This window comes from Artemia sp. Qi Xiang Cuo, chromosome 11 (assembly GCF_049724085.1).
Source record: "Artemia sp. Qi Xiang Cuo chromosome 11, ASM4972408v1, whole genome shotgun sequence".
Classification (NCBI taxonomy): Eukaryota; Metazoa; Arthropoda; class Branchiopoda; order Anostraca; family Artemiidae; genus Artemia; species Artemia sp. Qi Xiang Cuo.
In genome coordinates this window covers 21,241,306-21,254,514 of record NC_142804.1, presented here as the reverse complement: position 1 = coordinate 21,254,514, position 13,209 = coordinate 21,241,306, and the positions used below count along the sequence as shown (strand labels likewise).

The 13,209-nt window shown below is 35.4% G+C and overlaps 2 protein-coding genes across 5 annotated transcripts in view; one reads left to right on the top strand and one right to left on the bottom strand.

Annotated features, from left to right (window-relative positions):
* The window catches only part of LOC148946753 (uncharacterized), a 159,379-nt gene that overhangs the window by 95,369 nt on the left and 50,801 nt on the right, over window positions 1-13,209 (top strand). The window lies entirely within an intron of this gene.
* Window positions 1-13,209, bottom strand: part of LOC148946754 (ubiquitin carboxyl-terminal hydrolase 10-A-like) — a 560,345-nt gene that overhangs the window by 543,878 nt on the left and 3,258 nt on the right. For 2 of the 4 annotated variants that reach the window (XM_089096585.1, XM_089096583.1), the window contains exon 1: window positions 1,631-2,148. The exons of 1 other annotated variant lie outside the window; for it this stretch is intronic. In XM_089096585.1, the coding sequence (XP_088952711.1) occupies window positions 1,631-2,093 (463 nt within the window). In that variant the 5' untranslated portion in view covers window positions 2,094-2,148. Of the gene's footprint in view, window positions 1-1,630; window positions 2,149-13,209 lie in introns of those variants that run through there. One more of the 4 variants, XM_089096586.1, reaches the window with a different exon arrangement.

Sequence of the window (13,209 nt, the reverse complement as noted above, 5' to 3'; positions counted from 1 at the left end):
CAAAACATATTTTAAATCCGATACATAAAGGAATGATTATTTACTCTGTCTAATATTTATTCAGAATATTAATGGGATGCGCCGCGTCCTCAACTCCACAATACTAAATCCCAAAACATGATAATTACAGATATTTTTCAATTATGAATGTCATGGTTTTAACCAGCCATGATTTGATCTAAGGTTCTCTTTACCCAGGCATATAGACATCACCAACCTACCCTGAAAACTAATTAATTTAATTATAAAAGGCTTAATTCAAGTTTTTTTTTCAACTAAAGCAGAAAGAACAATTGTGTATATATTTAAAGTGAAACAAAAAGTGATTATAAGGCCTCCGGAAAAACTCCAAACTCTTAACTATAACTAATCTAAACGTCAACTCTAATTAAAACTCTAAGCTAAGACTCTAAACTAAAAATCTAAACTCTTAAATATAACTAAACTTCAACTCTAACTAAACTCTAAGGTAAGACTCTAGGCTAAAACTCTTAACTAAAACTAAACTAAATTAGAAATCTAACTAAAACTCTAAGCTAAGACTCTAAACTCTAAACTAAAACTAAACTAAACTAGAACTCTAACTAAAACTTTAAGCTAAGACTCTAAGGTAAAACTCTAAACTAAAACTAAACTAAACTAGAACTCCAAGATATGACTCTAAGCTAAAACTCTAAACTCTTAACTAAAACTAAACTAAACTTCAACTCTAACTAAAACTCTAAGCTAAGACTCTAAGGTAAAACTCTAAACTAAAACTAAACTAAACTAGAACTCTAAAAAAACTCTAGGCTATGACTCTAAGCTAAAAGTCTAAACTCTTAACTATAACTAAACTAAGCTTCAACTCTAACTAAAACTCTAAGCAAAGACTCAAAGCTAAAAGTCTAAACTCTTAACTATAACTAAACTAAACTTCAACTTTAACTAAACTCTAAGCTAAGACTCTATGCTAAAACTCTCAATTCTTAACTATAATTAAACTACAACTCTAACTAAAACTCTAAGCTAAGACTTTTTTTTTTTTTTTTTTTAATATGCAGAAATTTTTATTGACAAATAGAAAACTGCATAAAAAACGTCTTTTTTTTCTAGTACGTCTAGGGGGCAGCCAGAGCATCATAAAGAGATGTGTAATAGCTCATTCGAAAGGGAATTAAATTAGTAAGCGCTCTTTTTAACTGACCAAAAAGATTGGAGGGCAAGTAGTCCCCCCTCCCTACTGGCCCTTCCCCCAAAACTAGTCCTATAAAAATTTTGAGATAGCCATTCTGTTTAACATAGTTCAAAGATACAATATTTATGGTGTTGATGATGATATGGCCCTCGATAGTCCCTGGGGAAGGGCTGTTTGTGGCAACAAACAGTGTTGGAATATTAGCTAGGGGAAAAAGATCATTAGCAACCATCAAATTAAAAAAATCAAGATTCACTCCGTTCAGCTATAGCAGATCAAAGTTAAAATCACCCATACAAATAAAATCTAAACCTGTCCGAGACACCGCACGCGTAAGTTGATCAAATCCACGCTCAAAATCTTCCCAGCTTGCGCTCGGTGGCTTATACACAATACTAATCAGAAATTTACTACTACCCAAATTTAAATCTATACTAAAACTTTCAAACTTACCCTCTATCCAAACATCAATATCATTTCTTACTTGGTATGTCAATGACTTTGAAATCAAACACGCAATTCCCCCTCTGTGAAGTGACGTCCAGTTTTTATCCTCCAAATTATAATCTGGAAAAGAATACAGCGAAAAAGAGTGTTCCTGACTAAAAAAAACTTTCAGATATACCAATAAAACTAATTTTCCTTGAGAATCAGAAAGAAATTGCAACACATCCTCATAACCAGTAGTGAGGTGACAATTCCAGGCACATAAACGCAACGAATCGGCTTCCCCGGGGTCTAACTTCGATCTTTGGACATAAGCACTATTTTTTAACGGTTGAAATATAACTTGGTTCATACACGGTTCAACATCTCTTGCTATTGGTGCCGATAAAACCTCTTCTAGACGAAAAGGTCGGCTCATTAAATCATCAACTGAAGAACCAACGCAAGTAAATAAATAAACATATAACATATCTCTCTAAATGAAAAAAAAAGAAAAAAAAAGTAAGAAATAAAAAATAGGAGACCAAGACATTTTTTTTGCAAATAATAACAGAAAGATTAAAATCAAAAACGAAACAAAACGGATCTCACAAAAGAAAATGAAAGACAAGAATAAAATAAACGTGAGACCAAGACAGTTTATACGAATAATAATAACAATTCCAATATCATGGAAAAGAACCAAAAAGAAAAAGGCCAACAAAATCTGTACAGAGAAGAAAAAACGACAGAAAACAACACAAATACTAATTCAAACGCATTCAGCAAGGGATCTTATTTTCCGGGCAGACAGTTCACCAGGCAGCTTCACTAGCATGTTGCCCCGGTCGGTCCATACATTTTTAAAACCAAAGCGATCCCTTGCGGCATTTAACAGGTCGCGACGTCGCTTTGTAAGGGATTCCGACACAAAGATTCCAGAACCAGCTAGTTTAGACTTCTGTAAGAACACTTTTCGAGCAACTTCTTTACTCACAAATCACACTAAAACTGGGGCAACTTTGTCACTGGTGGTATGAGGCCCATTCATTCTGAACCGGAAAACACTAGATAATTCGCCAGAAGATATACCAGTAACACCCATCCGTGTCGAAAGGACACTGAGCATAGTCGTTTTAAGGTCAACTCCTGGCTTTTGCTTCAGACCATTGAAAACAAGACTGTCCAACATATTTTCTTGATCAATATCGTCTAGCTTGACTTCGATTTTTTCAATTCGATTCTCCAGATTACGGGTTTGCATTCTATACATTTTCAACAGAATCGACTTTAGAGGACAAGTTATGTCATGGGAAGATGTTTTGAAATCCCCCTTCAACCCAAACTCAAAATTTTCAAAAATTCTACTCTAGAAGCTTTTTAAATATTTCTAAGGCACTAATAGATAGAGCGCTACAAACATCAGAATCAACTTTAGAACCAAACTATGTTATGGGAAGATGTTTTTGAAATCCCCCTTCGCCCCAAACTCAAAATTCGGTAAAATTCTAGCCTTATTTTCCATGAGGAGGGGGGGGGTATTTTCCCCGGGGGGTAAAGTTTTTGGACAGTTTGAAGTCAGAAAATAATTATTTCTAGGTAATAGGGCCACTAAAAATTACAGAATAATAGCGAGGTATCTGTAAACGTTGTTAAAAAAAAAAAAAAAAAAAAAAAAAAAAAACATCCTTGTATAAATCTTTCATTTAAGTTTTTTTGAACAAACATCAGTGCCGACTTGGAAGCATTACGGTTTCTGCCAAAGTTAATTTTATGCAACCTGGGACTAAACAAGCCAAATCGCTGGGTCAACCATGTAGGCTAAACACTAGGGTTATTTGCATCTGTTAAGAAGCGACTATTTCAGATGCAAGAAAAATGCATACTAAGTTGACCTATCTTTCCAATATATTTATAGCCCAATTCACTGTTATCTTTGTTCGACTATTCCCACCGTTTAAGAATGAAACAATTGTGAAAGCCGCAATTGACATTACGAGTAATAGCTTCAGTTTGTTAATGACAATTATTGAAATATGTCTTGTAATTTTTGTGAAATAAATTTGTCTGGTGGTATTATTCAATTTTCTACAGTTGAGGCAGTCTTAGAGTTGTATTATAGCCATGGCATGTTATTGAGAAGTAGGGACTGTGATAACTCTGGCCATATTTGCATAAAATATAGAAATTCGTTCCGTTGCCAGAAGTCTAGGCTTATACCTATCCGAGGTGGCCGCGAATATTCTCAGGTAAAGTGTAATTTTTTCAAAATCGATCTATGACAAAACATGGATGGCTGGTTCACACCTTTCTCGGCTAGAAAATTTCCGTTTTTTGATGATTTGGCTTCAAATACTGCTTCCAAGCGAGGATTCCATGATCAATTTTGGAGTTCCACCCCTTTTTCTTTTCTTTTCAGATAAATGACCTGGTTTTGTTCCATAAATACATTTGCGTAGATTTGCCTATAGTATAATTTTCAATGACAATTTAAAAGTCTTGTTGTTAAGCTATAGTGGTTTTGCAATAAGTAAGCTTTGAACTAAATTCTATTCTGTACTTCCTGGTTTGGAGTCATTGAAAGATAAAGCTAAGAAAGAAGAATGGGTTTGAATGGGGATTTAGAGGATTGGCTGGACCAAGCAAAGGTCCACCCCTAAGAACAGATGCTGTAAAGAATATTTTTTTGGAGTTAGTCTGCGTTTAGACCCCGTTCGAGGAAATATATTTTTGTGTCATTATTGTGACCGTTTGGGAGAATACAAGTAAGGTATTTTCTACAAACTGTGTACTAGTTTCCGTAACCCAGGCAGGGTAGGAATAGAGTTAAAAGATACCGTCATTATTATATTGACTAGGGGGTTTGTTACCTCCAAGGAGAGAGTTAGAGATTTTCTAGCCGTAACCCAAGGTGGGTACATTTGGCTTTAGAAAGTGGCCATTTGACCACTCGATCGCGTTATCATACCCTGGGACAGGGTATACCGTAAATAGGGTAGTACCAAACCCGATATTTGCAGAAACGGTGTGGTAGACGCGGGCATCACATTATAATTTGGGGCCAGGGCTTTCCCCTCCAATAAGTGGTGACACCCATATATTACCACGCCAGTGGCGTTGTGGCCTACCAGTACAACACTGGTGGCTAAATACCACGAAAAATCAACAATGTTACTTGTTGTAAAAAAAAACCTTTGTGGATTGGAGCCAGTTCTGCAGAGAGGTTTGCAGGTACACATGTCATTCAAACTCCACTCCTTTGGGAGAAGGAGTCATTGTTGAGATAGACGAAGCCAAATTTGGGAAGTGTAATTATAATTGTGGTCGGATTGTCACGGGTGCTTGGGTATTAGGTGGAATAGGGTAAGGAATTGGTAATTCATACATGGTTTCTGTGTTGGATAAAAGTAGCGCCATATTGTTGGAAATTATCCAAAACTAATTCCTGCCAGGGACAACAATTATCAGCGACTGTTGGAGGGTCTACGATTGCCTGGCTAGCCAGGGCTATCAGCATTTACATGTCAACCACAGCATAAATTTTGTTGACCCTGCAACAGGTACTCACACACAAAACATCAAAAGACACTGGTGTGAAGTTAAAGACAACATACCCAAATATGGCAGAAGACAAGAACATATGGAAGGATATCTGGCAGAGTACTATTTCAAAAAAAAAATATTCAATCTCCTCGAGAATGCACCATTTCATGAAATATATATTGGAGCTTTATAACCCCAACTAATTTGTTTTTTATGTGTATAATTTACTAATTAATTTTTAAAACGTTGTAACAGAAAATTTGTCAATTTACGGTATCTAACCCCATTTGTTCTTAAAGCAATTCAAATGTTTTTTTTCCAAATAGTTTAGCGTAGCAATTTTCATTCTTGAAGTTACGAGACGTTATTGAAGTGTAAATAGGGAGGGGGAGAGAGGGGCGGAAGTAAATATTTACCACCACTATACACGAAAGAAGTTAAGTTTGGTTACTGCTAATGATATAAAATAGGATGAAAATATAATAGTTTAGAAACAAATTTGGGCTATATATTTGCACAATCGGGGGTGCGGGGAAAATAAGACCATATATTAAATACATAACCTAACCTAGGTACCTTTTTCCCTCCCTAAACCGAAAAAAACAACAGTTTAAATATTGTAAACGCAATAAGAAATCACGCTTTGCTATCCATTTGTCTAACAAATACCCGTTTTTCTGGTTTCCTTGTACAGTCTATAGCAGTCGGTTATTTATAATGCACAAGTACCGAATAATCTATATTCGTTTTGATTATTTTTTTGGAAACCCGTTAACATATTGAGTTGGGTAACCACATAAAACATATTCAAATAGCTTAATCCTATAATGTTGAGAAATTTTGCTTTTCTTTTTTACATCCGCAATTTAAAATATGTAAAAAATGCTGGCACTTGTATAAAATTTTTTTTTCGAGGGTGGAAAAGTTAGCTGCAAGGGGATTTTATCGCAGGGGGGGGGAAAGGGCGGGGGCGGTGGTCAGCAACCTGCTCGCGGTGCCCCTGCTTATACTAATCTAAGCTGACCATTTCGTTGCAACGTGTTGCACTGGAATTATACTCTAAAATCTGGTTGATAATTTGCCTGTCTAAAAAATTTGTCTGAGTTTTGTAAAAGGGGGAAATAACCCCTAAAAGTCAAAGATTTTAATAAAACTCATACCATCAAATTTGTGGTTCTTGGTGAATACCCGCCAGAAAATCCCCACGGAAAATACCCCCCCCCCGAAAACCCCCTCCCCAGGGGAAATACTCTCACGGAAAATCCCCCCCCCCCCAAAAAAAAAAATACCCCCGTGGAAAATAAGGCTTTTCAAATTATCAACCAGATTTTAGAGTATGAAGGGGGAATGGGATGAATGGTAAGAGGGATTACAAAAACTTTGAATGACCTTCAAAAATCTGTGAGTTATAGCAATGGAACCTTGCAAAATAGATTTTCTGTTTAAAAGAAGTACAACAAAATTGTTTTCAGTTTTAAAATTTTGCTCAATCCCAACTTATAAGGTTTTAAATAAATACATATACATTTCCTAAATTTTGGAAATAAAACATTGATATGGCTTAAAATTCTGGGATTTTTGGGATTTCCCCAAAAATCTATGTGCCACCCCAAAAAAAATTTGGTTCCCCAAATCCCCGAAAATCATCCAATCATGTTGCCACCCCTAGTAATTTATCACTATTGTCTATCCCTGCCAAATATTACTTTGTATACAATAATTCTTCACTACTCTCTTGTACGTTAATTTTCGTCTCTTGTGTTACTTTGCATATAAACCAGACAGATATAATTGCAATATACACGGTTCTTCATATGCTAACAAAAGTATCGTCTTTATCAGTTTAAGTAATAAAAACAAGTTTTTTTTTAACTGAAAGTAAGGAGCGACATTAAAACTTAAAAGTAACAGTAATTATACCGCATATGAAAGGGACTGTCACTTCCTCCACGCCTTGCTCTTTACGTTACTTTAGCATTAAGAGTTAGGTGTCGAGGAGGGGACAGCCCCTTTCATATAAGGAATAATTATTGTTCATTTAAAGTTGTAACGTCGCTCCTTACTTTCAGTTAATAAAACTTGTTTTTTTATTTAATTTCTGAACGTTTTTCAACTAATGCTGGTTTGATTGTGGCTCCCAGTACATGAAAAATTAAAACACAATTGGCATATTAGTTTTGGCAGATTTATTCTGGATATAAAGGGTCACCTCTCCTCAATACCTTGCTCTTTACGGTAAAGCTGCTAGCACTTTCAAAAAAGCTTCCTATTCTAATTTAAATGTCCCTGTGTTTCAATTTTAGTAAGCAGTCAAACTTTAGTGTAAAGAATAAGGTATTGAGGAGAGGCAATCCTTCATATATGGCATAATTTCCGCTTGTTTCCCTAATAATGCTGCTAAATCTGGCTCACTCTCTATGAAATATGCCCCTCCAACTCACGGAACTCCTCTGTGGAAATTTCATCCAACATAAAGTACACCTCCCCCCGTCAAATTCCCTCCAGACAATTCTTTCCTCGCTGAGACTCCCCCCTCTCTGTAAAATTGCGTGTGGACAATTCACCCTGAAAAATTCTTCTTAGCGTTTTTTCATTGGAATAAGACTTTAATCTATATATCGGTTTCTTGGCCACTCCAGAAATGCTCCTTTATCTGAAAATTATTTCTCAGAAAAAAAAACGCTCCGGAAAAAGCCCCGGAACATCTCATATAAAAAATTTGGCCGAGAGAATGTAAAACAATTAAAATTAGTCTCGTATAGTAACTCTGCCAATACCCCCCAGTGAAACATTTTCCCCAGAATATTCACTCATCTGAAATTTCCCTCCCGAAGGAAAATTCTCCCCTTAGAAATCCACCCCAAGCACAACTTTCCCCCTGGCTAAGGTGCATCTTTGCACTTTTAAACATTTTATAGATATTCCGTAACTACACGAAGTCCATGTTAGCGTTTCAATAGACTTAACAGACACTTTATGAGCGCATGGACCTATAAAAATAAAAACATCTTCTTAAAACATAATTTGTCCTCTAAAAACAATTTGGATTTCTTACTGGTCTATCTCTTGTCAAATCCTTTCCCTACTTAATAAAGTTTAAATGGCTTATTAACACAGAGTTCTCTTCTACCCCATGGCACCTGCATGCTACTGTTAAAGGGGTTATGATAAGTAAATGTGTGACATCACAAGAAGACAACAGCGGTGTTGATAAGCCATTTAAATTTTATTAATTAGGGAAGGGATTTGACAAGATATAGACCAGTAAATATAACCCAATCGTTTTTAGAGGACAAATTATCTCATGGGAAGATGTTTTTGAAATCCCCCTTTGCCCCAAACTCAAAATTTTACAAAATTCTACTTTAGAAGATATTTAAATATTTCTAAAGCACTAATAGATAAAGCTCTACAAATATCAGAATCGACTTCAGAGGACAAATTATTTTATGGGAAGATGTTTTTGAAATCCCTCTTCCCCCAAAACTCAAAATTTTACTTTAGAAGCGTTTTTAAATATTTCTAAAGCGCTAAGACATAAAGCTCTACAAACATCAGAATCGACTTTAGAGGACAATTTATGTCATGCAAAGGTGTTTTTGAATCCCCCTTTGCCCCAAACTCAAAATTTTCGAAAATTCTACTTTAGAAGTTTTTTTAAATATTTGTAAAGTGCTAAGACATAGAGCACCACAAATACTAGAATTAACTTTAGAGGACAATTTATGTCATGGAAAGATGCTTTTGAAATCCCCCTTCCCCCCAAATTAAAAAAATTTAAAAATATTACTCTAGAAGCTTTTTAAATATTTCTAAAGCACTCATAGATATCGCGCTCCAAACATCAGACTCCAATTTAGAGGCCAAATTAATTCTACAATAATTCCCCCGTTCCCCCAAACTCAAATTTTTTTTGAAATCCCTTTTTGCCCCAAACTCAAAATTTTCCAAAAGTCCATTTTAGAAGCTTTTTTAAATATTTGTAAAGCGCTAAGACATAGAGCGCTACAAATATCAGAATTGACTTTCGAGGACAAGTTATGTTATGGGAAGATGTTTTTGAAATCCCCTTTCGACCCAAACTCAAAATTTTCCAAAATTCTAGTTTAGAAGCTTTTTTAAAAATTTGTAAAGTGCTAAGACATAGAGCACCACAAATAATAGAATCGACTTTAGAGGACAATTTATATCATGGAAAGATGCTTTTGAAATCCCCCTTCCCCCCACACTAAAAAATTTTCAAAATATTACTCTAGAAGCTTTTTAAATATTTCTAAAGCTCTAATAGATAGCGCGCTACAAACATCAGAATCGACTTTAGAGGCCAAATTAATTCTACTATAATTCCCCCTTCCCCCCAAACTCAAAATTTTTTGAAATCCCTTTTTGCCCCAAACTCAAAATTTTCCAAAATTCCACTTTAGAAGCTTTTTTAAATATTTTTAAAGCGCTAAGACATAGAGCGCTACAAACATCAGAATCAATTTTAGAGGACAAGTTATGTCATGGGAAGATGTTTTGAAATCCCCCTTCAACCCAAACTCAAAATTTTCAAAAATTCTACTCTAGAAGCTTTTTAAATATTTCTAAAGCACTAATAGATAGCGCGCTACAAACATCAGAATCAACTATAGAACCAAACTATGTTATGGGAAGATGTTTTTGAAATCCCCCTTCGCCCCAAACTCAAAATTCGGTAAAATTCTAGCCTTATTTTCCATGAGGAGGGGGTATTTTCCCCGGGGGGTAAAGTTTTTGGACAATTTGAAGTCAGAAAATAATTATTTCTAGGTAATAGGGCCACTAAAAATTACAGAAGAATAGCGAGGTATCTGTAAACGTTGTTAAAAAAAAAAAAAAAAAAAAAAAAAAAAAAAAAAAATAAAATCCTTGTATAAATCTTTCATTTAAGTTTTTTTTGAACAAAAATCAGTGCCGACCTGGAAGCATTACGGTTTCTGCCAAAGTTAAATTTATGCAACCTGGGACTAAACAAGCCAAATCGCTGGGTCAACCATGTAGGCTAAACACTAGGATATTTGCATCTGTTAAGAAGCAACTATTTCAGATGCAAGAAAAATGCATACTAAGATGACCTATCTTTCCAATATATTCATAGCCCAATTCACTGTTATCTTTTTTCGACTATTCCCACCGTTTAAGAATGAAACAATTATGAAAGCCGCAATTGACATTACAAGTAATAGCTTCAGTTTGTTAATGACAATTATTGAAATATGTCTTGTAATTTTTGTGAAATAAATTTCTGTGGTGGTATTATTCAATTTTCTACTGTTTAGGCAGTCTTAGAGTTATATTATAACCATGGCATGTTATTGAGAAGCAGGAATTGTGATAACTGTGGCCAGATTTGCGTAAAATATAGAAATTCGTTCCATTGCCAGAAGTCTAGGCTTATACCTATCCGAGGTGGCCACGAATATTCTCAGGTAAAGTGTAATTTTTCCAAAATCGATCTATGACAAAACATGGATGGCTGGTTCACACCTTTCTCGGCTAGAAAATTTCCGTTTTTTGATGATTTGGCTTCAAATACTGCTTCCAAGCGAGGATTCCATGATCAATTTTGGAGTTCCACCCCTTTTTCTTTTCTTTTCAGATAAATGACCTGGTTTTGTTCCATAAATACATTTGCGTAGATTTGCCTATAGTATAATTTTCAATGAACAATTTAAAAGTCTCGTTGTTAAGCTATAGTGGTTTTGCAATAAGTAAGCTTTGAACTAAATTCTATTTTGTACTTCCTGGTTTGGAGTCATTGAAAGATAAAGCTAAGAAAGAAGAATGGGTTTGAATGGGGATTGAGAGGATTGGCTGGACCAAGCAAAGGTCCACCCCTAAGAACAGATGCTGTAAAGAATATTTTTTTGGAGTTAGTCTGCGTTTAGACCCCGTTCGAGGAAATATATTTTTGTGTCATTATTGTGACCGTTTGGAAGAATACAAGTAAGGCATTTTCTACAAACTGTGTACTAGTTTCCGTAACCCAGGCAGGGTAGGAATACAGTTACGAGATACCGTCATTACTTATTGACAGAGGGGTTTGTTACCTCCAACGAGGGAGATAGAGATTTTCCAGCCGTAACCCAAGGTCGTTACATTTGGCTTTAGAAAGTAGCCATTTGACCACTTGATCGTGTTATAATACCCTGGGACAGGGTATACCGTAAATAGGGTAGTATCAAACCCGATATTTGCAGAAACGGTGTGGTAGACGCGGGCATCACATTATAATTTGGGGCCAGGGCTTTCCCCTCCAATAAGTGGTGACACCCATATATTACCGCGCCAGTGGCGTTGTGGCCTACCGGTACAACACTGGTGGCTAAATACCACAAACAATCAACAATGTTACTTGTTGTAAAAAAAAAGCTTTGTGGATTGGAGCCAGTTCTGCAGAGAGGTTTGCAGGTACACATGTCATTCAAACTCCGCTCCTTTGGGAGAAGGAGTCATTGTTGAGATAGATGAAGCCAAATTTGGGAAGCGTAAATATAACCGTGGTCGGATTGTTGCAGGTGCTTGGGTATTTGGTGGAATAGAGCAAGGAACTGGTAATTCATTCTTGGTTTCTGTGCCGGATAGAAGTAGTGCCACGTTGTTGGGAATTATCCAAAACCGAATCCTGCCAGGGACAACAATTATCAGTGACTGTTGGAGGGTCTACGATTGCCTGGCTAGCCAGGGCTATCAGCATTTACGCGTCAACCAAACCATAAATTTTGTTGACCCTGCAACAGGTGCTCACACACAAAACATCAAAAGACACTGGTGTGAAGTTCGAGACAATATACCCAAATATGGCAGAAGAGAAGAACATATGGAAGGATATCTGGCAGAGCACTATTTAAAAATAAAAAATTCAACCTTCAAAAATCTGTGAGTTATAGCAATGGAACCTTGCAAAATAGATTTTCTGTTTAAAAGAAGTACAAAAAAATTGTTTTCAGCTTTAAAACTTTGCTCAATCCCAACTTATAAGGTTTTAAATAAATACATATACATTTCCTAAATTTTGGAAATAAAACATTGATATGGCTTAAAATTCTGCTGAAATAACTGAAATTACGTTTTCAGAACTAAAGCCAGAGAAAAAGAAACTGATAACTCAAAATTAAGTTAAAATATTGTTTTGTCAAAATTTGAATGGGTAATGGGTATTTCAAAAACATCTTCCCATAACATAACTTGTCCTCTAAAGTTGATTCTGATGTTTGTAGTGCTCTATGTCTAAGCGCTTTACAAATATTTAAAAAAGCTTCTAAAGTGGAATTTTGGAAAATTTTGAGTTTGGGGCGAAGGGGGATTTCAAAAAAATTTTGAGTTTGGGGAGAGGGGGGATTTACTGTAGAATTAATTTGGCCTCTAAAGTAGATTCTGATGTTTGTAGCACGCTATCTATTAGAGCTTTAGAAATATTTAAAAAGCTTCTAGAGTAGAATTTTGAAAATTTTGAGTTTGGGGAAAAAGGGGATTTCAAAAACATCCTCCCATAACATAATATGTCCTCTGAAGTCGATTCTGATATTTGTAGCGCTCTATCTATTTGTGCTTTAGAAATATTTAAAAAGCTTCTTAAGTAGAATTTTTTTAGCTATGGGGAGGGGAGATTTCAAAAACGTCTTCCCATGACATAAATTGTCCTCTAAAGTCGATTCTGATATTTATGGCGCTCTATGTCTTAGCGCTTTAAAAAAAGCTTCTAAAGTAGAATTTTGGAAAATTTTGAGTTTGGGGGAAAGGGTGATTTTAAAAACATCTTCCCATGACATAAATTGTCCTCTAAAGTCAATTCTGATTTGGAAAAGAAGAATTTTGAAGAAGGAAAAGAAGAATTTTCTGAAGTAGAATTTTGGAAAATTTTGAGTTTGGGGGGAAGGGGGATTTCAAAAACATCTTCCCATGACATAAATTGTCCTCTAAAGTTGATGCTGATGTTTGTAGCGCTCTATGTCTTAGCACTTTAGAAATATTTAAAAATGCTTCTAAAGTAAAATTTTGGAAAATTTTGAGTTTGGGGGGAAGGGGGATTTCAAAAACAT